This window comes from Protopterus annectens, chromosome 16.part0 (assembly GCF_019279795.1).
Source record: "Protopterus annectens isolate FY-2018-M chromosome 16.part0, PAN1.0, whole genome shotgun sequence".
Classification (NCBI taxonomy): domain Eukaryota; kingdom Metazoa; phylum Chordata; order Ceratodontiformes; family Protopteridae; genus Protopterus; species Protopterus annectens.
The window spans coordinates 399,421,005-399,447,492 of record NC_056750.1 but is presented as its reverse complement, the minus strand read 5'-3'; the positions used below and the strand labels follow the sequence as shown (position 1 = coordinate 399,447,492).

Here is a 26,488-nt window from a genome sequence, read left to right as displayed (position 1 = left end):
ACTATCTTTGCTTTGAATCCTCAGGGTCTGAGGTTTCATTTTGACATCTGATCATTATCTTTTTTGGAGTCTAAATGTTCTCCCCATTCCTGGATGGCCTTTTGCTAGGTATTTTGTTATCCTCCCTCAACGTATTGGTTAGCTGGATACTGTAAGCAGTCCATATGTATTGTATTTACCCTTGCCTATGTAGCCCAGGCATGGTCCAAAATAATCTTAGGTAGAGTGGTTCACTCACTGTGTTAGAAAATTTAAATTTCAGGCCATGCACTCATAGTAAAGTTACTTCAGTTAGAAGTACATACCTGAGGTGTTAACTCCCAATTCATGTCAAACTGTCCCAACTTAATGATATGTAGTACCCAAGTAAATACATACTTTTCTAATCTGGCAAAGCCCACCTACTTCACCTAAAAGCCATGCTTTATTAGTTAGCTGTACTAAACATACATTTACTTTTTGCATCATTTTGCTGTATCATTACAAATATTTTTAATACTTCTTCTTCTTTTGGCTTTTCCCGGTTAGGGGTCGCCACAGCGGATCATCTGTCTGCTTATGATTGGCAGTGGAGTTTTACAGTGTCGAGTTGCCAGCCTGGCGCCCAACCTTCCACAGAAGGCACACACATGCATGTACTCACACCTAGGGCCATTTTAGAGTGTCCAATCCACCTACAGCATGTCTTTGGGATGTGGGAGGAAACCGGAGCACGCGGAGGAAACCCACGTGACCACAGGGAGGACATGCAGACTCCACACAGAAAGCACCCCAGCCGAGGATCGAACCGGAGAATCTCTTGCTGTGAGGCGGCAACGCTAACCGCTGCACCACCATGGCCGCCCAAATATTTTTAATACTGCCAATTTCCTAAGAATTGTTTTTTTTTTTTTTTTTTTTTTTTTTTGTGGTTCATAACTGAAATAGGCTAGATGTTAGATCAGCCCACTTCACTGGCAAACATAAATAAATAAATAAGTAGGTATTTCTGTTTTCTCTTTCCCTTGATGCAAGTGAATTGACATTTATGATATTAAGTAAAGCAGTATGTATGAGAAGAGCAGGTTTCAACACAAAAGGATATTTGCAGGATTATTGCTGCTAAAAGTTATTGTTCATGTTAAAGTCTATGAGTGTTTCATCAAGTTCCCTTATTCAGTGGAAACCGGTCATGAACTGACAGGTACATATTATGCTTTGCCTTATGTCTGTGTCTAAGTTGAACATGTCTTTTAAAACAGTAATCTGAAGGACCTATTGAGTAAGCTCTGATCTCTTTGTGCTTTCAATTGATTTCTTTTTATCCAAACTCATATTGTTTCACTAATAACTCTGCACTTCTTGTTAAGACTTGTGTGATGTTCTTTCAAAGGAATCAAATTCACTTTGTGATAAAAAGGGGGAACTGCATGTATTAAAGATTCTGGGAAAACTTACTAGATTTTTGTTTTACTATCAGAATGTAATATTGCTTCAGTTTAGCCTATTACTGAAATTTAAGTCCGAGTAGGAAGGGGTTGTCCGATTTCACAGTATAGTTTTGCAGCATTTGAACTACATGTTGCATGTTTTAGGCATAGCCTGGTACATTTAAGAGGTACAATATTAAGATCAGGTTTCCAGTCAAAACCAACTTATGTGCTGAAGACATGGATTTTAAAAAATGCATGCTAAGATAGGAGTGAAGCACAGCTCTTGTGGTGAATATTGACATCCATGTCAAGTATATAACAAGTAGTTGTGACTGGAGAACCCCAGTTATAATTCTTTGTAGCATGCAGAGCTTCAGCTGTGCCAATGTACTAATAGTTACAAAGAAAAACTTTTACAACTGTAAAGCAATTTTGCAGCCTTGAAAGCTGTAATGCATAGTGTTTACACACAGACAGTGACAGAAACTAAGTGTTCATCTGACAAAATAACAGCTTTAAAGGCTGTTAAATGTTTTTGTAGCAATGTAATATGTTTTACAGCTTTAAAGTAATTAGCATTTCCCAGTGCTGTTCCATTATGGATGCTGTGTATGCTGTAGCATGTGACTACAGCATAATAGGTCTGTCTTCTAAACTCGCTTTAGCCAAGGCAAGAAAGATCTGAAGATGGCATTGGCCGTCACACCCTTTATATCACTGACATCCTTATGTACTGGATGGAGGGTGCTAGCCAAGACCCAAGGAGGAAAATAGAGCTGTGGAAGTTGGAGTCAGGCCACCTGCAGGCATGAACCCTAGAAGACAAGATTGTAAGAGTGCATCTATTAAACATCCATGTTTATGATGAGTTCCAACCCAAATGTATTTTTCCTTATTTCTTATGGTATTTCATATAGCAAATTACGGTAACACTCTGGCAGCACAGATCATTTTCTGAACTATGTCTTTGCGCTCTTTGGTCTTATCTGAATTAAACTGAACTTCAGCAAACCTTTATCGTGTCCTTCTTTTTCTGTAGTAAATCTGTTACATATCATTTTGTGGGACTACCATGTTAAAATTAGAATTTCTTGATGTTAACTCTTTTAGGAAATACTGTATCATCCATGAGCATATATAAGAATGAGGGTATATGCATAATTTGACTGGATTGAAAAAGAAAGTGAACATTTTTCTGTTGGATACCCGAGTTGTAGCAATGAATAGTGTCACTGCCAGGTTTGTATAAAACAGAAATTTCTATCATTTGCTCAGGATCAGCTGCCTATTTTTATTTGTATTTTATTTACATTATCTGCTAGACAGGAGTATTTGGAATGTATCATCCTGGGAACATTTTTCCACTGTCTACATTTTATATATACACTGGTCTCACTAGCTGTTCTTTTTCTTTTTTTTAACTAGTGCGAGCCAATCTGATACCAAGTCCTCCAACATACAACTCTGACTATGGTTACATCAGCTGGGAAGCGTACTCCAATGTTAGTTACTACACAAGAGTTCTTCCACCTGTCCCTGAAGACTGCCCAACTCCTATGGGAACAAAAGGTTACTGAATTGCTTATTTTATTATTTTTATTAAATTGTTCAAAAAACATGTAATGGAGTAAGCATAACTTTTTTTTACTGCTGAGAATTAAGCCTTAAGCAATCTACATGTTCATTCAGTGTTTTTGTGCTTAAGTATGAAATATGTTTCTTATTACTTTAACTTGATTCACAACTTTTATGATTCACAACTTTTCATAAACAGTCTGGACTAAAACCTACATTTTCCTGTTGAATTTGATGCTGAAGTTCTGGCTACCCCATTTGCTTGAAGTGGGGTGCAGCTCTATGCAGCTTCGTGTGTCAGTCATTACTTCACACCCTATTCCCCATAATGGTGTTTCTTGTCTTTGGCTTTCATTTCCCTTCCAGTTTGTAAGCTAGTTTTTCCCAGCCACCAGCTATCCTCCCTCTGTCTTTCTCTCTTTCCCTTCTTGGTGTTCATCTCCATTTATGTCAGCAGCTCCAAGTCTGCTTGCTTTCCTACTCCTGTTGCCATACATATGCCCTCCTTTTTACTCAGACATTTCCCATGCTACTTTTCCCCTAACCTATTTGAAAATAAATTAAAATGTGCACCTGCTTCAAAAAAATATACCATTGCTCACCTACCCTATTCCACTGATGTTCTTCGTGTTTCACTGTTGCAGTCATCACACTTGGGGTTATATGCCTGCAGGTAGCCCTCAGTCAGCCCGAATACCAGAGTCTTGAGATTTCTGCGTCAGATGCTGTCACCTCTTCCATGACGTCAGGTCATCATGGGTATAAAACATGCAGCCGATGCCATTACATCATCTTTTCTTGCCGCGTGGGAGCCCGAAGCAGAAGCAGTTAGCAAGTGCCAGTCGGCCGCTACCTGAAATTTTCGTTTTTTGAGTTTGAAACCTGTAGTCTTCTAAAGCTAAGTACCCCGTTAGGGATCCTTTTTTCTTTCTCTAACCAATGACAGAAAAAGTTAACAATTGTCTTGTCTGTGGAAACTAAATACCTCACAGAGATTTGCATTCTTACTGCATTATCTGTTTAGGCCCAGACCACGACATTCCTCGCTGTAGGTTTTGTGCCTTGTTTAACACCCGAACTATTCGTCGTTGGGCTATCTTTGTCACTAAATTCTTTCTCTCTCATTATCCATATTCCGATATGGCTTTGATAAGACATCAGACTACCGATATTCTGAAAAAACGTAAGGATAAAGACAGAGACAGACCGCATAGGTCCAAAACTGCCGATGGCTATTCCGTTAAGCAAGTCGCCAGTCCACTGGTACTCAGTGAGGTGCCTTCACAGCCCCTGATACCCACTTCTACAGATTTGTAGGCCTCTGCTGAGACCCTTTCAGAGTCTGGTATGCCGCAAGATGCTTCTTCAAATATGGGACCTGTGGATGTGTCTACCTTGGATGGGTCCAGAGCCGCTGTGCAGGCACTGGCTTCTGACCTTCTGATGTTCGCTTTAAACTGACAGCTTCTTTTCTGACTAAAACTACTGTGTTTCTCAGGCCCAAAGTTCGCACTACTCCTAGACAATCGACAACCAAAGCACATGCTCAAGCTCTCTTGCCACAGAAACAAATGCTTAGAATGGCTGAAGACCTTATAACTTTAATTAGGGGAAGCTATCCTTTCCCCTCTAAAAGACAAATGATTGATTTTCCTTCTGATTCTACAGAGCATGAGTCCAATGACTCTTATCCCTCTGATTACCAGGACATACCCTTATCTACCTATGAGGATTCAGATGCAGAGGATTCCATTCCCTCTGCCTCACCTCCAGAGGACTTTTCTTTTGGTGAAACCTTGCATACTTTCAGAGTGCATTTCCACTGGGAATGCCAGGACTACCCTCAGTCCAAAAAGAGACTCAGAGAATTTTTAGACTTGCCTCAGTACAGGCCTCTAGCTATACCCCCTGTCCTGGACATTGTAGATGATGTCTTCATGGAATCCATTCTTACTCCTGATGCTTTACCACCAGCTCCTAGAAAGCCTGACAGGTACTACAGAGTACCTGACTCACAAATTTCTCTTTAAGAATCCCACTGCAGATCCAGAAATGATTTCCCAGGGAGCTAAAGGCATTAAGGCTACTACAGTCAAAAACCCTACCCCTTCGGACAGGGATTCTAGAGCTTTAGACAGATGGGGTAAGAAGGTATATACCTCTACAACTCTTGCCATCAGGGCTTTGAATTGCCAGTTTCACATGTTGAAGTACCAGCAGCATATATTATGGAACTAATTAAACAAAAAATGTTGTTGCTTCCAGATTGTACAGAAAATAAAGATTTACAACAGTTAGTCCATTCTGCAAACCATGTTAATAAACATACTTTGCAGTGTGGTTTTGATGCCTTAGAAGCATCTTGCAGGGCTGCTGTCACTGGGTCTGTACTGAGCAGGCATGCTTGGCTGAAGGAGCAAATCTTGCCAGACCATGTCAAAGCAAAATTACTAGATGCAACATTAAACCAGGAAACATTGTTTGGAACAAAAGCAGAAGAAGTTCATAAAAAAGATGGAGGAAAAAGCTAAATCTATGCAAACTGTTAAAGATTTCTTACAGGTGCAGCCACCTAGATTCAGCAGGCATTGGCCTTCTAAAAACTGGTCCTTTCCAGTCCCTCCCAGGCATTCTCAGTCCAAACCCAGGGGCAACAGGCCACCAAGACTACAGTCTCAGGGTATGCAGAGATCTAAACAATGGAGTGCTCCCTCCTCTAAAACAGGGAGTGGTAAGCCATCCCCTTATGAAAAACATTCACAATGACTTTTCTGTCTTCCTTCCCAGCAAAGCCCAAGCACTTGCACCCCTAGGAGGAAAACTCACCCTGCATGCAAAAAACTGGATGTCCATTACCCAGGACCGATGGGTCCTAAACGTTGTATCCCAGGGATACAGATTCAATTTCCACTCACTGACAGCCCCCAAGTTGCCAGACCTTCCACCAAACCAGTGGGCAAAGGCACAAAAGCAAGTACTTTCTCTTCTCACTATGAGGTTTATTCAACCTGTGCCTGTAGAGCAAAGGGGACAGGGTTTCTACTCCAGACTGTTCCTGGTGCCCAGAAAAGAGGGCTGTTGGCACCATATCCTAGATCTGTCAATTCTCTGGTGGTCCCAAAATACAAAATGCTGACTCTGCAACAGCTTCTTCCTATGCTAGCCAAGGACACCTGGCTAGTCACCCTAGACTTAAAAGAAACTTATCTGCACATCCCCATAAGGGAATCTTGCAGGAAATATCTACATTTCAGGGCAGGCTCTATGCACTATCAGTTCTCTGCACTTTCCTTTGGCTTATCTACTGCACCCAGGGTATTCACAAAGTGCCTGGCTCCAGCCATTGCATACTGCAAGCAGAGAAATATTCAAATTTACCCATACTTAGACAATTGCCTAATTCAGGCAGACAGTCAGGATTTGCTACTTCAGCACCTGGCATTTGTAAAGAGACTTCTAAGTTCTCTGGGGTACACCATCAACGAAAACACAACTGGTGCCCAGCCAAAAGATTGTATTCCTGGGAGCAAGCTTGAACACAACTTCCCAGATGGCATTCCTCACTCCAGAAAAATGGTTTATTTGACAAACTACTTCAAACTAATGGCCACCAAAACCCAGCTATCTGGAAGAAAAATACTGCAAGCCCTAGGGTTCATGGCCTCATGCATTCTACGAATTCCATATGCAAGACTGCATTTGAGGAAACTTCAATGGTACTTAAAAAGTCTCTGGTGTGAGCATTCTCATGACCTGGAAACACTGATTCCTATCATTCCTTGTCTAAGAGCAGAGTTCCTTTAGTGGGTAGAGGCATGCAACCCCAAGGGACTTACTTTCACTCAACTCCTTGCCGCCCAAACCCTGACAACAGATGCATCAGACTATGTGTGTGGGAGGATCACATGGCAGGCAAATGCATTCAAGGCAAATGAAGCCCAGGACAAATTCCCTTGTATATCAATCAAAAAGAAATGTTAGCTGTACATTATGCTCTGACAGCCTTCAAATACCTTATCCTTCCAGAACAACTCCTGATAAAGACAGACAACACCACAGTTATGTGGTACATAAACAAACAGGGGGGGACTCATTCCTACCCTCTCTGCAGGTTAGCCATGGCCCTGTGGAACACAGCCTTGAGCAACCAAGTGCACCTGCAAGCTCAATTCCTGCCAGGCAAACAAAATTCACTGGCAGACGACTTAAGCAGAAATCTACTGGACCAACATGAGTGGAAGCTGGAACCCAACTCATTCAAATGTCTAATCCACAGGTGGAGGACTCCAGAGGTGGAACTCTTTGCCTCCCCCCAAAAACATCACTTGAGCAAATTTTGCACCAGTAATCCCCACAGCCAAGCATGGAAAGTGGATGCCCTATGCTTTACATGGGAAAACCTCTCAATTTATGCCTTTCCTCCTCTGCCCCTCCTCTCAAAAGTACTACTTAAGATCAAACAATCCTTATTGCCCCAGACTGGCCACACCAGCACTGGTACCCACACCTACACAGTCTGACAGCAGTGCCACCATGGCACCTATATCAGACCTGCTCCCTGCTGTCCCAGCAGGAAGGACAGATTTTGCACCCACAGCTGCAAACCCTGAACCTTGCAACCTGGCTTATCCCCTGGATACACCACCAGCAACCCTCAGCAAACAGGTGCTGGATGTCATCCTTGAGGCCAGAAGGCCTAGTACTAGGAAATCCTATTCAGAAAAGTTTAAAAGATATTGTTCTTGGAGCCAGTCTCAAGGAAAGGATACAGCCGTGCCCACCTTACCTCAAATCCTAGATTACCTAGCAGAGTTACTCCACAAAGGCCTATCCTTCTCATCAATTAAAATTCATGCCTCTGCCATCTCAGCTCATATTATAATATTGAGCCACCTCTGTTTTCTCACCCACTCATCAAACAGTTCCTGAGAGGAACTAACAATTTAAGACCCCCTGAGGAGAGCTCCCACCCCTGCCTGGGACCTCAACTTTTACTAGAGAAGCTCACATTTCCCCCTTTTGAGCTTGCTCTTGCAGCAGAGTTAAAATCCCTCTCTTGGAAAATAGCCTTACTTCTAGCCATTACTTCAGCAAGAAGAGTGTCTCAGTTACAGGCACTAATGGCTGTGGAACCCTTCATTATTTTCCATGCAGACAGGGTTTCCCTCAGGACTAACACATCATTTATGCCCAAGGTGGTATCCAGTGTGGCTCTAAACCAATCCATCCATTTATCAACCTTTTTCCCTAATCCTTAGAATAAAGGCGAACAGATTCTGCACTCCTTGGATGTGCACAGACAGCTCAGGTTCTACCTTGACAGAACTAAACCTTTCAGAAAATCTGACCAGCTGCTAGTCAGCTTCACTACAGGGGCAGACGGCAAGGCCATTTCAAAGTAAACCATTTCCAAAGGGATAGCACACTGTATCCATTTCTGCTACAGACACCATGGAAAACCTACCCCAGAGGGGATCAGAACTCATTCCACTAGGGCTACCTCAACCTTTACAGCATTTCTCAGGGGAGTCCCTACCAGGGACATCCTGGAAGCTGCAACCTGGAGTTCTGTGCACGCCTTCACCAAGCATTACCACTTACCTATTTTTTCTAAATCCAGAGGTGGATTTGCCACAGCAGTCTTACAAGGCCTGCTAGCCAGCCCCAATACTTCTTGACTGCCTCCACCCTTCCTCAGCTTTGGGAATCAACCCAAGTGTTATGACTGCAACAGTGAAACATGAAGAACATAGTACAGTTGTGTACACTTATCATAAATGTAGATGTTCGGGTGTATTCACTGTTGCAGTCCTGGTTATCCTCCCTCCAGCCCCCTGACTTTTCTATTCTTTCCATCTATCCTCTTTTTGGCCATATATTATGGCAATGGTATTTACTTTTTACTGGGGGTGCGCCACACCATGTAATTGCTTCCTGTTTTGGGGGCTCCTGACATCTGGGGCAAGAAAAACTGATGCAATGGCTTCGGCTGCATGTTTTATACCCATGACGACCTGAACGTCATGGAAAAGGTGATAGCATCCGATGCAGAAATCCCCAGACTCTGGTATTTGGGCCAACTGAGGGCTACCTGCAGGCAGATAACCACAAGTGTGATGACTGCAACAGTGAATACACTCGAACATCTACATTTATGGTAAGTGTATACAACTGTACTTTCCCGTCACCCTTGTATGTGTTCCTCCTCTATTTCTTCTTTCTCCAATCTGCCTGTCTTGTATAGAAATTTTCTTCCCATTAATAACATATAGCAGAGACTTTGCTGTGAAATCTTTATCTGGGTTCTCAGCTGTGCTCATAGCATTATGTGATTTTGTGTCTGAATGAGCCTTGTCACAAACATGCTACATGCACACAACTGGAATCATATGGTTATATGATCCGGCATTACATTGTCCAGGTCACTAGGCATAAAGCTAAAAAGCATGAAATGAAATGTGTGAAATGTGAATGAATAGGGCATTTATGGATGGATTGTACGGAAAATACACAAGGTAAGGAGAAAGGGCGAGAAAAGTATGAGAGGGAACATGAGATATTATAAGAGCAAAGTATAGAAGTAGATGAAAAAAGGAGTAGGAAGGGCAAATAATGATGGATAGTAATTGGATAGGAGAAGAGAAAAAAATGAAACATAAAAGGATAGAAAAAGAAGGGGATAGAGAAATGTAGAAATGAGTGATGAGGAAAATATAAACTGAAGAGCGATTAAGGGAAAAAAGAATTCTACTGGGAAAAGGATAAATGATAAGAAACAGAAATTCAAGAGTGTAGGTATGAAAGAAAATAAAAAAGGTAAAGGATAGAAGGGCAATTAAACAAAAAAGCTGAACATTTTAGCAAAGAATCTGAATAGTATAAAGAATATCAAAAGAAGGCTAGGTTATTGTAGTAGAATATAACACTTGACATGGATGTTATTATATTTGAAGATGTGAGACTTTTGATAGAATGGAAGAGATTACAAGTAGGAAATATTATGGAAAGGTGAGAATATTTGTAATATAATAAAAGAAACATGTTCAAGTATAGGGATATTGTGTCAAAAGTCAATAGGAATTTTGGATTATACCTTAGTAACGTGGGAAGACTCACAGCAGTAGATGTGAGGTAGGTTTATATAATTATTGCAGCTTATACTTACATTACAAAAAGAAAGAATATGTTTAAAAGAAATTTAGATTATATAAGTGTGAGCACGGAGATGATATTAGTGGGGGAATTTAATTGTGACCTAAAGAAGAAGAAGAAAAGTTGGTGCTGATGTTAAGATAATAGCAGAGATATTGAATGGTTGAAAAATAAATGGGATAATCAGCCGTGGACCTATAAAAGGAGTAACATAAGAACAGAGATAGATTATTTTACAATTTTGGAAAGTTTGAAAATTATACAAGAAGGAGTAAAAGTTATAGGATTTTCAGATCATTTGGCAATTTGGATAGAAATTCAAAAAAGTGGGAGGTATATAAAGATAGATGAAGGTATTAAAAAGATTTAGATGAGAAATGTAGAGAAAGGGTTAAACAATTATAAAAAGATCTTCCAGGTAAAGGCTAAACAATTATAAAAAGATCTTCCAGGTATGATAGTGTTTTACAAAAACTGGACATGTTACTGGATAAATTTAAAGAAAAATATAAGAAATGTTTCTTGGAATGGTAGATTTTAAAAAGAAAAGAAGAGAAACAAAAATATAAGGAAGTAAGTTATGAAGTTTTTAGAGTAGTAGAAAGAAACAAGAAATAATTTTTTGAAAGAGAAGGGAAGATATGTGAAATGACTCGAGAAAATATTTTTCACAAGGGAAAAAAGAAGACGCTGCACCCTAGTTGAATAAAATAGTAGAAGAAAATAGGATAATAAGAGAAATAAGAAATGAGAAAGGAGAAAATGTTAAAACACAAAAATAATGGATGTAATAAAATAATATATAGGTTCATAGGTAGGTACTAGCTATCTGCCCGAAGGCATTTAAAAGCCTAGTCAGAATGTGTTGGCTTTCACCACCCCCTTATATTAGTTCCCTGTGCCTCTGTCCACCAGAGCCACTGAAGTGATCCCTGAGGTAAACTTTCTGTTTCCCATCCACTCGTCAAGGTTTCTCTTGAAGAGGGTTAGCGAGGAGCTCTGCTTAATGTAGATTGGAATCTTGTTCCAAAACATGGGAAGTCTCTAGGGCAGGCATCTATCCCTCCAGCACATCCTATTTATTGTTGTGGTGAGGTTTAGATCCCTAGAACATGTGGCTCGAGGGGATATGGTTTTCTTTAGGTGGAGCATGTCCATCAATTCTGGCTTGGACATGGCCTTGTATGTCAAGCAGAGATCACCTCTGAGTAGGCGATATGCAACCGAGTACAGCTGGAGTTTCTTCAATCGAGCTGCATAGGGCATTGTTTGAGGCCAGTGATCCTCTTGGTGAGGTACTTCTGTGGTCTTTCCAGCTGTTGCAGGTGTCTTGGAATGTACATCCCAAATGGGGCATTGTACTCCATGATGGGTCTGATGAGTGATGAGTAGAGAGGCACAATGACCTCTTTTGATCTGGATGGGAACCCTTTTGTGATTAGGTGGGCCACATAGAAGGATTTTCTAACCACTTTGGCAGTGTGATTATCAAAGGAGAGATTACTATCTACTTGGGTCCCCAGATCCCTTATTACGTCTTCCGTATTTAGGGAACTACCACCTATGTGGTAGTTTGTGGGTACTTTGTTTTTTCCAAAAGGGATGACTATGCACTTTTTGGCATTTAGCTTGAGGCCATGATTTTAACACCAGGTGTCCGTCTCAGTGAGAACCTTTTGGAGGATGTCTGTATCAGCCGGAGAGTCAATTACCTAACTTAACAGGGTCCAGTGTTTGGAGGTTCCCAATGTCTCTGTTAATGAGTTCCATGATGATGTGCTCCATAGTCTTCCAGACCATGCTAGTCAGGCTTATAGGTCGATAATTCCTGGGGTCTGTTGTGGCTCCACCTTTGTGTAGCGGAATAACCGTTGCTGTGCACCACTCTATGGGTACATAGCCTGTGGAGAGGCTGAGTTTGAACAGTGTGTTTAGGTGAGCGGTTAGTTTGTCTTTGAGCTCATGTGGGAAGCAGCCTGGGACACCATCCCATCCCATTGATGCTGTGTTTATGGCTTTGGAGAGGCCTGTTTTAACCTGAGTGTCTGTGATTTCAGGGGCTCTACATTCTTCTGGTATGGTTATGGGCCCTTTTGGGGTGAGAGGAGGTGAAGTTTGCACTGAACCTGTCTGCCAGGATGTTGGGGATATCTGTTGGTTCAGTGTATTTTGTGCCATTCTGCACTAACTCTGAGCAGATCTGAGCATTGTCACTTAGATTCTTGACATAGCTAAAGAATGCCGTGTGGTTATCTTTGGAGTCCTTGGCAATTTTTCTTTCGAAGCTTGCCTTGGATGATTTTATGAGGGATCATAGTTTCTAGCTGATACTGATAAGGGATGTCTGACTGGTTTCCTTTTCTTGGAGGAGTGAGTCTTGGTTTTGCTTGGGATAGCACAATCCATGCATTCTTGTAGGTGCCTGTAGAATGCATTAGTAAAGGATTTTGCAGCTTGGACAGCATTATCCTTTAGCATGGGGGCTTTGAAACTTTCCAGTTTGGTCTTAAGTAATGTGAAGTTTGCTTTTGAAAAGTTGTTCACAGTGATTTTCTTGCCTGGGGGTGGGGGCGGAATGTGGATATCCAGAGCAATTTGTTTACGGTCAGATCTAACCAGTGAGGGGTTGACCTCTGGTGTGGAACACCGGTCACCCATGTTGATGATGACCAGGTCCAGTATGTTGTCACCTCTGGTGGGAGTGTTGACAAGTTGATCCAGGGCATTGGAGTTTATAAATTTTAGGAAATGTTGAGCAGGGGAGTTAGTACTTGAGTAGTTCTCCCAGTTAATGTTTGGGTAATTGAAATTACCCAATATTAGGGTTTTTGGTAGGACCTTTATGTTTCCCAGTGTTTCCAGAAATGTACATGGTGGGTGATCTGTAGCAAGCTACAATTTGAATTGTAGTTTTGCCCATTGTTAGTTGCACGTGGATGAACTCTGAAACATCGTGCTGTGCCACTAACCTGGAGGTGTGGGTATCCTTGATGACTATGGATACTCCCCCGTCTTTTGTATTTCAGTCCTGGTTATGTGGCCGAAATGTATGGTATGTGTTGTAGCCTGGTAGTGCTGGGTTGCTCTCTGGAGCCTTAAACCAGGTTTCTGTTACTGAACATATATCGGTTTTCTCCATACTGAGGAGTGCCTTGATTGCGTACATTTTGAGGTTTAGACTTCTGGCATTGAGTAACATTACGCTCAGTTTTTTTGTTATTTGTGCTATTTATTGCGGTGGATTTGTCTTTTGAGCCTTGCCTAAAAAAGGCACTATGTGGGTGGCAATAGCCTTGGCCAGTATTCGAAAGCCTAAGGGTGACAGGTGCAAGCCATCTCTAGTGAAGCAGTGTGGCTTGTCGAGCATGTCATCCCAGGTGGACAGACACTGGATCCCCTTTGAATGACACCAGAAACTTAGCCAACTGTTGAAATTGATAATTTTTTTTCTTTATACCGTGGTATCATTCTTGGTGAGGGCAGGATGCTACTCAGAGTCAGAGTCATACCAGTCTGGGCTACGTGATCAGAGAGCTCTTCCATGTCTCTTTTCATGTAGTCCAGGGAGGTACGGCTCAGGTCATTCACACCAACATGAACAATGACAGTCATATTTGTACTTGTTCTGGAGTGACCTGAGTGCTTGTGTTATGTGGCAGATCCTGGCACCTGACAGGCAACTAACAGTAACCTTCTCCTTATTCAGCCTAGTGAGTGGGATGTCAGTGTGCCTGACTATTGAGTCACCTATTACTAGTGTGTTGGGTATGTTATTTTGCCTTAAGGGCTGTGATTGTGTGGCACACTGGTTTTGTGAAGTATGTGTTTCATGGTTTGTGGTGAGGGGTGGAGGTTGCTTGGATGTCTTCTTTGGAGGTCTCTGTTGCTTTTGCATATTTTTATTTAGAGCCTCCGAGTATGTTTTTGTGTATTTATGTGTGTTTTTTGTCAGTGCTGGTTTAATGGGTCTGTGTGAGACTGGTGGTGTGATGCAAGTATTTCCCTTCTCCATTTGACTGTCTGATCCAGTCTTGGGTTGAGAGAGCTTAGCCTTCAGTTTGGCTGTATAATTGCATCTCTTGCATGTATTAGTGTTTGGTGGTAGGAGGAGAGGGTTGTCTGTGTACATGAAGCAGTTGTAACATTGCCTCAAAATGCCCAGATTCACCAGTTGGACTGGAGAATACATCTGAAACTGCCCTTTGGACATGCCTGGATAGGTACAGTGAACTGTTTTACTGATTAGCTGATAAGGTTGAATAGAGAGCCTTGTCCTTCTGTACAGTACAGGGGGGTCTAGTGCTAGGGTTTATAAGTGCTTGCTATGAGTTTTGAGCAAGTGCCGGGCTGAGAAATGAATGGCTTTAGTGCGTAAGTTGAAAGTTTGTCCAGTTCCAAGGGAAAAATTGAAGAGGAGACTTTATGGAGCCTGGAATATTTATACCCTAGCTAACCGACACTGCTCGGCACGCAAAACTGGGCAAATGCGGTTTTTAGAGCAGGGAAATGAAAGAGATAGAAATTAGCCCAAAATGACCAATAACTACTAATTTCAGGGCTGAAACCACTCCTTCAGGGACAGATAGGCTGCTCAAAGCTCCCCTCTCTCACAGGTGAACAAAGAAACGTCCTTTTATCCAAGTAAGGTATGGGCAAACACAGAGATTTGTAACACAGCCCTGAATTCACCACTAACCTGAAAACTGGACTATACTAGCTTAAAAAGGCAGGAAATAAGTTTTTTTTTAGAAAATAAAGCAGATACAATCTAAAAAAAACACTTTAAATGCACAGAAAAGGACACTTATTGTTATATAGCTCAGATCAGAGTTGTAGTTGTAGTCAATGCCCCTAATAATAAAGTAGGAAGAAACACAAATACAGTAAAAGCAGATGAATAAAGTGCAATTTTTATTTTTTTATATATATAAAACAATAGAAAACTATCAAACTGATTTAAACAAGTTACCCAATTAACCAGAAAAAAGCTCAAAACTGAGCCCTGTTCCAGCAGTCTTCAATCAGACAAGTTCTAACTGCACACTCCTGCCACTAGGGTGCAGGGGAACCTTTTCCAAAAAAGACGGCCTGGATCAGTGCTCAAGTTATACAAACAAAGCTAGATTCAGCAGGCCTGACTCTGGTCTATGCTACAGCAACAAGGCGCACCAATTTCAGAAAGAAAGCAAAGCCATATAACCAATTTCAGAAAGAAAGCAAAGCCATATATCTGTCATGTGTCTATCTTCACCCAGGCAATAACATCAACACATTAGAGGCTATCCTCAGCTGGCTCTCAAGTAACTACCCCCAAGAAACCATTATACTTGGAGATTTTAACATTAACTGGAACTCCTGTATATCTGAGCAGCCTTCTACTCATACCAACTTGTATGGTTTTACCCAAACTATAACATCCCCAACCTGCACCAATAAAACTAACAACAAAAATAGTACCCTTGACTGGATACTCACTAATACCCCCCAACTAAACTATAAAACAGGCACCCTCCCTGAGGACATAAGTGATCACTTGGTTACCTATTTAATCAGAACAAATACTGTCATCCTAAGCTCAACCATCTGTAGAACTATTCGCACTACCAAAAATTTTAACCCTGCTCACTTTCAAGCTGAACTAGTCACCTGTGACTGGTCACCACTGAAATACCTCCCAATAGATAATGCCGTGAAATACTTTAACTCTAAATTTCTAACCATTTTAGACAGCCATGCCCCATTATACAAAGTTAGAATTAGAACCAAACCGGCACCATGGCTCACCAAAACGACCAAACAAAAAATCCTCCAAAGAAATAAACAATGGGCCAAATGGCGTTCAACAAAAAGCCCCTCAAACCACCTGCAATTCAGACAGCTAAGAAATGAAACAAAAAAAGCCATATTAGCCGATAAAAGAAACTACTACTACCAACTACAACAAACCAACCAAAATAATCCCCAAAAATTCTGGCGAGGTATCAATAACCTCCTACACCCTGGATGCTCAAGTACTCCCTCTCCCTCTGGCTCTGATCACAAAAATCCCATCCAAATAGCTGACTCATTTAATACTTTTTTCACTGAAACCATACAATCCCTAGCCAACCAGCTATCCCCTAGCACCCCAGGCTCTGCCACAACCTCTACCAATAATTCTCATCAGTTTCATTTTCAGCCAGTGCCCACTTCACTTATCTGTAACCTCATACAGAAACTTAAACCCACTACTCTCTCTGCTGATAAATTACCTGCAAAATACTTGCAAAAAGCTGCTAAAGTCATAGCCTACCCCATATCCATCCTCATTAACAGAACTATTTCTGAAGGATCTATTCCCCTAATCTGGAAAGTCTCTCACATTATTCCCCTGCATAAGGGTGGTAACTCCAAAGAGTTGTCCAATTATAGGCCCATAGCTATTCTATCTCCTTTGGCAAAAATAATGGAGAAATGTATACACATACAACTGTTAACCTACCTACTTGATCACAATCTATTAGCACCCTGTCAACATGGCTTTAGACCATTTCATAGCACCACCTCTGCTCTCTTATCCTTCACTAACCATATTAACAGTAATTGTAATATTGATACTCTATCCTCAGCTCTTTTTATTGACCTGTCCAAAGCATTTGACATGGTGAATCACCACCTCCTTATAGACACACTCAAAAACCTGTCATTGGACAACCATACTATACAGTGGTTCCAATCATACCTACATAACAGACAACAGGCTGTACTATGGAAAAATACTTTATCTTCCCACGTCCTAGTCACTCTAGGTGTCCCGCAAGGATCTATATTAGGCCCATTACTCTTCTCCATCTTTACAAATGACCTTCATTCTGTAATTCCTCAAGCTGACTGTATCCAATACGCTGACGACTCCACACTCATATGTGCTGCTGCTTCTCAATCAGAACTTCAGTCACTAACCCAAATGACCTTTAGTACAGTTGAAAACTGGCTCCTACAAAGATGTCTTATCCTTAATCCCAAAAAAAACAAAAATGCTACTATTTACCCCCACCCGCAGAACCTCCCCACTTAACTTTACTATTACTTCAAATGACGGAACTGTAATATCTCCTGAACCAACCACCAAACTACTTGGGGTACTAATAGATAGCAACTTATCCTTCGAACCTCACATTAATAACACCATAAAAATAGTAAACAAGAAACTAGGTTCCCTCTATAGAATAAAACCCTTTCTTACACCTCCAGCCAGGGTTACTATTGCTCGTACCCACCTCATCTCTACCTTGCTCTATGCCTCCCCTATCTATACCAAAATATGTAGAAGTAATCTGAGTAAACTTACATCCTCCTACAACAATATTGCCAGATTTGCAGCTGTTTCCTCCTATAGAACTCATCACTGTATCAATCTAAATCAGTTAGGATGGTTAGAGCTGCCAAATTTAATACTTTTCAATCAATTAATAGTAGCCCATAAGATCCTCTATTTACCTCAAAATACACCCATACTTACATCCCTAGTCATCCCCTATAATAACCTCAAGACCTTACGCTCAGCTAATAACCTACTTGTACAAATATCAAAATCCAACAACTTAGCTGGTGACACCTTGTTCTCCAATACAGTAGGTAAAGCCTGGAACATCCTCCCAAGCCAGCTTACCAAAATATCCTCTGTCAGCTTATTTAAAAGCAAGCTTAAACCCTACCTTAAATCACACTGGCTATGCCCCTGTGTTAACCCAGACTAAGCACCTGACTATTAACTAGACTCCAACAATTCCTAGCCTCCCATGATCATTATCTTGTGTTGCCTCACAAATTTTTAGTGAGCTTAACCTTCCTTAGGATTTTTTCTCATGTAAATATGTATATACTGTGGAATGATCAAACACCTTCATATAGTATCTCAACCTATGTGTTAAAGATCACTAGAAATCCGTCCTTGTTTGCTGATCTTCTATACTCTATCTATTGATCTCTAGTGTTTTTCTTTCTTAGGTTTTTGTGTGACCTTTAGTATCTCTTATCATAAATTACTAGGTGTATCTAATTTTGTAATATGTTATAAAGATTTGTACTACACCATTTATAATGCAAATATATTAGTCTTATTCATCTATTCGTAGATAAAATTTTCCTTTTCCCTACTGAAATATAAAATATATAATCTTAGGCTTGTACTACAATTGTTAAAACTTCTTGTGTACCAAATTATATTGTTATTGTCTTTGTCTTGACCTTTTATGTTGTTGTAAATTTTTGGCTTTTTTCCCCGGGCCTCCACTGAAAATGGACATATATCCAGCTGGACTAACCCGGTCAACAAATGTAAAATAAATAAATAAAATAAACAGTTCAAGTAAACAGGCACAATAAGCATGTGACCAGAAATTCCCAGCTCAGAAGGGCAGAATCCAGCCTCTCCCCCCACAAGAGTGCAGACCACAAACCTTCTTAATTTAAAACAACTGGTATGAAGCCCAAGTGCTTAAACCAAAAGACTTGGAATAACAATTACAATTTAATCAGGCTACTACCAAGCAGTAGTAAATACAGAAGAATAAATAAAATTGAGTACTTTTAAGAAGAGGCAAAAGCAAAATAAAGTAGGAGGAAACACAAATACAGTAAAAGCAGAGGAATAAAGTGCAATTTTTTTTGTTAGTAAAATGCAAGGAGAGAGGAAGGAAGAACCTAAGTGGGTTGGCCTTTTAAATCTTCTCTCTGTATTAAGTAGAGTGAACACTAGACTCAGAATATGATCTCACTATAGTTGGTTAAGTGAGCAAATGAGATGGACCCAGGAGGAGTGTTCAAATACTGACTTACAGGAGGGGCAGGCAATTCCAGAGCCATCAACACTAACACCAAGACAAGAACATGGAGGGTGAGTGGAGAACTAACTGCAGAGAGACACACATCACACTATTCAGTGAAACAATTGGGTAATAGAGAAAATAAAATGCAGTACTTTTAAAACTGCAAGTTTGCACTTAACAGAAGACTAAAATACAGTACTGCAAGTTTGCACTTAACAGAATACTAAAATACAGTACTGCAAGTTTCCACTTAACTTCAGCTTTTAATGCAGGTGATTGTAGCCAATCAAGTCTCTCAGAAATTGAGCATAAAATAGAGCATATAGAAAAGACATTTAAAAAATAAGGTAGATGGAAAACGAAAATGGAAATTAAAAAAAATAAAAAGGATAAAGAAGGGTAAGAAAAAAATAACTGTTGATTCAGCAACAGGATTAGATGGGATTGAACGTTATATGTATAAAGGTATGTTAGACTAGCAGAAGTATTTTATGGAAGTATTAAATGAATGGTTTGAGAAAGGCAATGGAGAAAAAAGAAATGTGTTAGAGCTATAAAATGTATGTAGAAAAAAGGAAAACATAAGAAACTAGAGACTAATAGTGTTAAATAATGCAGACTATAAGATATTTTTGTAAATAATAGATACAAGATTAGAAAAATAAAATACTTGAAGAAATTTTGTAGATGATATAATAAACAGGAAGTCTAAAATTAAAATTATGGCAGGTGATTTGAGTTAAATATTTAATAAGATACAACACAAAACCTTATTGGACATACTGAAAGATTATAATGCAAGTGAAAAAGTAATAAAAATATATATGTGTATGAAAATAATAAATTGAAAATAGTGGTGTATGATTGGTTAAGTCAAGAAATAGACATAACATTAATGTCCAGTGAGTAGTATTTTATTTGCACTGATTATGAATGCAGTTGTTAGCAAGAGGAATATAGCTTTAAGACTAGCAGAATACAAAACTATACAAGGAATTAGTCACAGTTATGTTTTCTTATGCAAATAATATAATTTATATGACAATAAAATAAAGAATGGATGGAGGTAGTTATTAAGCAACTTAATATTTAAGGCTATTGACATGAGTATGAATAAGGATAAAAGTAAAGGCTTAGGAATAAAAGGTATAATATATATGCATTTGTTTTGATGAAGTCTTACAGGAGGTTAATACAAAAATGCTTAACAATAATTTATTTACTATAAACTGTCTGGGATTATCCCAGTCTGGTTTTCATTCAGGAAGTATTTTTTGGTACTATTTAATGCTTTGTTGACTGCTATGTTTGATTGTAATTTCCATTAACAGCTAATGCAGTAAGCCATCCTTTGTATGTTTTATTTTCATCTATTTTTTCTATTTGCAGTATATTAATTGACTCATAATTGATTTTTTTCCCGGCATTTAGCTCCAAGAGCCATCAAGGGATGCTGATTCATTTCAGTTTATGCCATACTTTACATCACCCATCCATTCATCAAATTTAAGTTTAAACCAATCCAACATTTGTAGTAATCTTATTTTGCTTTGAATTTTATTACATATTCCAGGTATAACAATACTTATAAACTTTTCCCTAATATTGCTGTTATTGCTGTTAATCTTTTTTTGTATTAAAGTTTACATTGTCATTCTCGTGATTAAGGTGATTTCTGGAAACCGATATGTTGTTTGTAATAATTCACTATTACAAATCTTATAAGCAAGTATCACCTTCCCTCTTATATGTCTGTAATGGAAAGAATGTAAATTAAATGTTTTGCATTTAACAGTGGAAGTTAAATTTCTGACTGATAGGATATTTTTAGGTAAATTTCTTTTGAACTGATTCCCAAAGATTAAATTGAAATTCAGTCAAACTGTAGAAAAAAATGTTATATTCAAGAATAGGGTGAATATTAGTTTTATACATATAGACTAAACTAATGTCAAATATTAAAGTTATAGATTTAAGTAAAAAAAACATTCTTAGCATCTTAGCTTAAATGTTATTTACATGTGTCCTTAAAAAAAAAAAGTAATATGCATACCTAAGTCTGTATATTCTTTTATTTCCTGAAGTTTGACACCATTAAGAATAATATCACTGGAAAAAGTAAATGTACCAATGTACACGAACCGACATTTTGGATAACGAAACTGCAGTCCTGCTGAATCTGCCCATTTAGAAAGAACATTCAAATAAGTATTAGTTTTATCTGTATCACCAGTAAGATCCAAAACAAAAACAATTTTGCATTTGCAGTCCAAAACTGACTGTTAATTGGACAAGTTGAAAAAAACAAGTTAAACAACAAAGGACGCAGCACTGATCCCTGCAGGACTTCCTAAAAAACTGGGAGAAATTTAGTATGGATTCTCTTAATAGAAACACACTGAATGTGATTAGTCAACCAATTAAGACCCAATTACTTAAAAAAGATTAAACTCACAATTGTGTAATGGTTTAACAACTGAGATATGTGAAAGAGTATCAAATTATTTTTGTCCATCTATATAATCTTTCCTATGCTTAAAGATTGATCCAAGGCTTCAGTAACAGTGTTATAAAATTCCACCAAATTAGTCAAAGTAGATTTTCCATGTCTGAAATCATGCTGGTGTATGTCCATAAAACCATTATGATTACTGAAATCAAGCAATAGTTGCTACATACAATTTTCAAAACATTTACATAGGACTGCTGTTAAGCTAATGGGTCTATAATTTGAAATTTCTGAATTGCTAACCTTCTTGTAAATTGGGACAAGTAACCATTTATTTTGTTACAGAACAACTCATGATTTAAATAAAGTATTAAACATGGGTAATAAAATGGACAGTAAGATCTTTTTCATCCTTGTGAGCATTGTAGCAGGAATGTAATATGGACTAATGATGTCTTGCTATCCATTTTTTCAGTTAATGGAAATATTAAAACAACAATGGTCTGTATTTCATAATAATTTATTTGAACTTTGAATTTCTGATTTTTTTTATGGGAGATTGGCATAATGGTTAAGGTGCTTACCTTACAGACACAAGGTTTGATTCTGACATGGGATAATTGGCTAAGCTTACAATGTCAAAGTCAGTTAACCTAGTATGAAACTATGAAACTGTAACCATTTTCCTTATGCTTTAATTTAAGCCTAACAAACATTTTAACTCTTAAATGTTAAAATGTTGATCCTGGTAATATTTTTTTCTTTGTCCAATATTTAAGAATTGTATGTATTGAGTGTTTCAAGGGTCACATGCTTAGACATTTGAAGCACTTTTTTCAGTTTTTGCCAATACCCCCACTTGCACATTGCCTGATGACCACCTGATTAGATGTTCTACATGTCCATTTGCTCCCTGTAAAAAAAAATAAGAGCAATGCCCATTCATTTTCTGTAGGGGATAGGATCTCAGTGTAGGGGAAACAATAGTGGATGGTAGATGTGCAAGCTCTGTATACAAGGGCCTGCAGTAGTATCAACCTGTGCATGTGCAAACTCCATCACATACACATTGATGGCTGTCATATGAATATGGCTTTACAGTGTAAAGCAGACATCTCAGTCCTTCTCCATTTTGCATGTTGTACTCCTATCATTTAGCAGATGTCAGCATTGCGGCTGACCACATCTCCTAAGATTAAGCATCAGCAAGCCAGTGTCTATCATGAACTCCCACCCTTCCTCACAGGTTCCTGTAATGTCCTGTTTGCTAACTGATCCTTACTGAGCCAGGTCAGAGTCAGGGCTTTATCTGTCTGCCCTTCCAAACAGGTTAGGCTTAATGGTGTTTTTAAAACTTGGAGTTGTTAGTTTGTACTTCAGTCTGAAATATAAGTATTAAACGTTTAAAGAAAAAAAATGAATTACTTATGGATATGGTGTGATGATATGAGCAAGTGCCAGCATAGCCAGGTGGAGTTTTGTAAAGAATGATATGTCCCTTGAATATCAAACTGATTTATATATGCTTGTGTTACAAATGTATAAGAACTGTATTTCATTTGTGTATCAAACTGATTTTGTACAGATGCATGAGCTGAAAATGGATTTGTGAGCTCTGCTTGTCTTGAAATGTATCAACAATGTACCCTGCTAAAATGAAAAGAAATGTACATGTATTATTGTAGCTGAATTAAATGTATATGTTTTGATAGAGGATACTTGTACAGCAGAGGTCAACTTTAAGAAAAATAAAGGAAATGTAAATGAGCTGTTAAACCATTATACAGGCACCCCACAGTGATGAATAGGATCTGGGATGCTGGCTCTGGGGGACAGCCTTTGGCCATTAGCTCAGTGAAAAGAGAAGAGGTCCCAGGCACTGCCATCAACATTTGGATGTGTATTGTGGCTGTCTGTGCTAATTTCCTCTCAACTTCAGAGGGGAATATTGCGATAACCCAGAGTCAGGTGACCAGATGATGTCTTTCTGCCAGCCCTCTTGTAAATTATATTTTAGATATTGCAAAGAGAAATCTCAGCGTACTGAGTATTCTGTTTGGGAAACCTGACTAGAAAGACTGCTCACCCACAGCATCTTGTCTTCTGGTAGAAAGAAACTTAAATAGGGAACAGTAGAATTATCTTAGATTCAGTAAGGAATATAGTGAAGCTTAGTTTAGATATTGTTTTTCATTATTTGTCTGAGTCTGTCCATCAGTATTTTTTCAATATTTCCTGTGATCTGAAATCTGTGGTTTACTGTTAATATATGTTCAGTATTTTTATGCTCCTTTATTATTTATTATTAAATATATTTAAAACTGTTATTGTGGCTGATCCTTGTAGAAAGTACTTAACCTTTGAGCGTGCTTATATTTAATTGGTGACACTATGTGGGCCACTCTAGAAGGCCTAGCCATCTTGGTGAACTACTACCATTTGTATTATATTAATATTACACAGTATAATTAGCAATCTTTGTTAAAGGCTTTAGAGCAGCTGATTGTGACGTGTCTGGTGGCAGTGATAACTACCTTGTACTCTGGGCAGAAGGGGGCACAGCAGGTGCATCTGTGCCAGCCTTTCTCGTGTGTGTGTGTGTGTGTGTGTGTGTGTGTGTGTGTGTGTGTGTGTGTGTGAAAAATCAAATCTCTCAGTGTGTGTGTGTGTCAGGGTTCACAGAGAAGGTGCTGGAGGACTTGGCTTAGAGACTCAGCTGAGACTCAGCTGAGGACCTAACCCTACAGCTGTACCAGTGGGGAGTCTTATTGGGGATCTGGAGGGAGACAGATATAGAGGCATCCAGTCATTGGGTTGAGTGCATTCCCTGTGTGCTCTTAAGGGAAATTGTACTTGATGCAGATAGGTCTGCATCTGGAAATACTGAGTATATCCATTTGTATTCCAAGTGCACATCCCTCTCCAGTGTCAGTGGTGAGGATTCAGGCTCTTTGATTACTGGCCCAGAGTGGGGACAACACATATTGGCAGCAATGGTGGGCATCACATACGTTATTGTTTGTTTCTTATTTACTTAAATCCCTAGTTATTATGAATGCATGGGCTTGATCATACTTTGAAAAAAAACTTTATAAATATGATTTGATGAGTTTTCATAGTAATGTGATAATTAACTTACCAGTGTATTTATTTCTAGTCATTCTGCAATAATGAATATGCACATGACTTAAGAACTACATCACTGTTATAGTAAAAATAAGTTAATAAAACAAAAGGCTGCCTGTGGTTGCATAATAACAATGGTCTGTTATTGGTGTGTGGGTATGCTGTGATAAACTCTCCTTTCTGTATTTTGCCACTCAGAATTTTCTATCTTGCCTAAAAAACAGCAGTCATGTATTACAGTGAAAGAATTGATATTACTGTAGGATACTGGTATGAACTGGATTGAGTGGAATAAACTGGAATTTATTTATTAATAAAATTATAAATTAAATTTGGAATTTATTAAGGGTTGGGAAGGTGGCCTTATGGTTAAGGTGTTTGCCTTACAAACACAAGGTGCGGGGTTTGAGTCTCACAAGGGATAATTGGCTAGGCTTAAAATGGCTCACAAGAGCAGTTAGCTTAGTACTAATCTATGAACCTATGAATGAGAGTGGAATAAATGTCCTTATCTGTTAATTAGCCAGAACTGTGCTGAACAGATGCCAGTCGTCTTTTATTTGCCAGGTCTTCTTGTACATTTCAGAATAAAGTCAGCAAGCACTGTAGTTCAGTTAAGAATGCTTTATTAAGCACACGGAAGGAAGATGTCAATGATATCTGAATACTGTCTCCAATAACAGTGCTGATAAACAGTCTGTAGAAATTCTGCAATATTATGGAATGCTGGATAACAGTGCTGATATTCCTTTCCTCCCGAAAAATATCATTAATATTCTGGAGTGCTGAATATTTGACCTGGCTTCTGTATTTATATTATTGTGTCTGTACTCCTAAGACTTTCTACGTATGAGTCCAAATGAACTAGCTTAACTTACTGTGTCGGAAGTTTTCCTAACAATACCAAAATGCTGTATGTTTCTACATGCCTGTATAACCTCGGTTCCCAAACCTTGTGGCATACAAACAAAATGTGTTTGTACTGAAATGCATAGCACATTCTGCTCTTACCAGTGTTTTTGGCTGAAGGTGACTTTCACTGATTGAAAGTACATTCACTGAAACTGTATGTAAACTGAGAAGTCGGCATTAATATGGCTGCATTTCTAGACTTATGGAAAGAGAATACAGTATTTTTGTACATTTAAATAATACCTGATCTAACATGCAGCATAACCAGCATAATCTTCTGTCTGGATATATACTGCTGTTAAAATAATTCTTTATTGCAGTACATAAGCACACAATAGTTTTCGTGTTTAATATGTATGCTTTTGAAATGTACAGGTTTTAAAAATGCTGTACAAAAACTTTCAGTACGAGATTTGTTTAGCTTGAAGTGTCAGTTTGATGACATAGAGGATAATAACATGTGTAACAATATTAATATATAATTTCCAGATTAATATTAATATTAATCTGGAAATTATACCTCAAGAAGTTTATATAAAAATATATGATCTCAAAGAGTGTGGCTTGAGAGGCCTTAATTATTCCTTTGTGGCATATGAAATACAATTTCCTGATAACTGGAATACCAAGAATTATTCTTTGTAGTATACAGCTTTTCCTTTTCCCACGTTTAGTATTCTTTAAATTCTGGTGGAGAAAAGCATTGAATGAATACTGCAATATGCTATGGAAACGGTTTTCTAACTGCATTTCCTTTATTATTTCTATTTCTGTTATGTATTAGAAGTGGTTCATTTAGCATGTTTTTTATTTTACATTTAGAGAGGAGATGCTTTTGAGAGTGGTGTTCATTTTTTCGGGCAAGTGTGCTTCTTGTCACTGTCATGTAATACCTGGTAAAAGCTCAGCTTGGTTTATGTTACACTTTGCTGCCTTTACAAGAAAAGCAGCTCAACATGCTGTGAAACAGTATAACAAGACTGCTAACCATCTAATCTTGTATAATATGTACCATCTTAGTTATACACACAAACAAATAATCCCAAGAAGCT

General features: G+C 38.8%; 1 protein-coding gene across 1 annotated transcript in view; it reads left to right on the top strand.

The window, feature by feature from the left end:
• Positions 1-26,488, top strand: part of PTGS1 (prostaglandin-endoperoxide synthase 1) — a 944,136-nt gene that overhangs the window by 462,359 nt on the left and 455,289 nt on the right. The window contains exon 5 of the mRNA XM_044058285.1: positions 2,838-2,981. Within this exon, the coding sequence (XP_043914220.1) occupies positions 2,838-2,981 (144 nt within the window). The remainder of the gene's footprint in view (positions 1-2,837; positions 2,982-26,488) is intronic.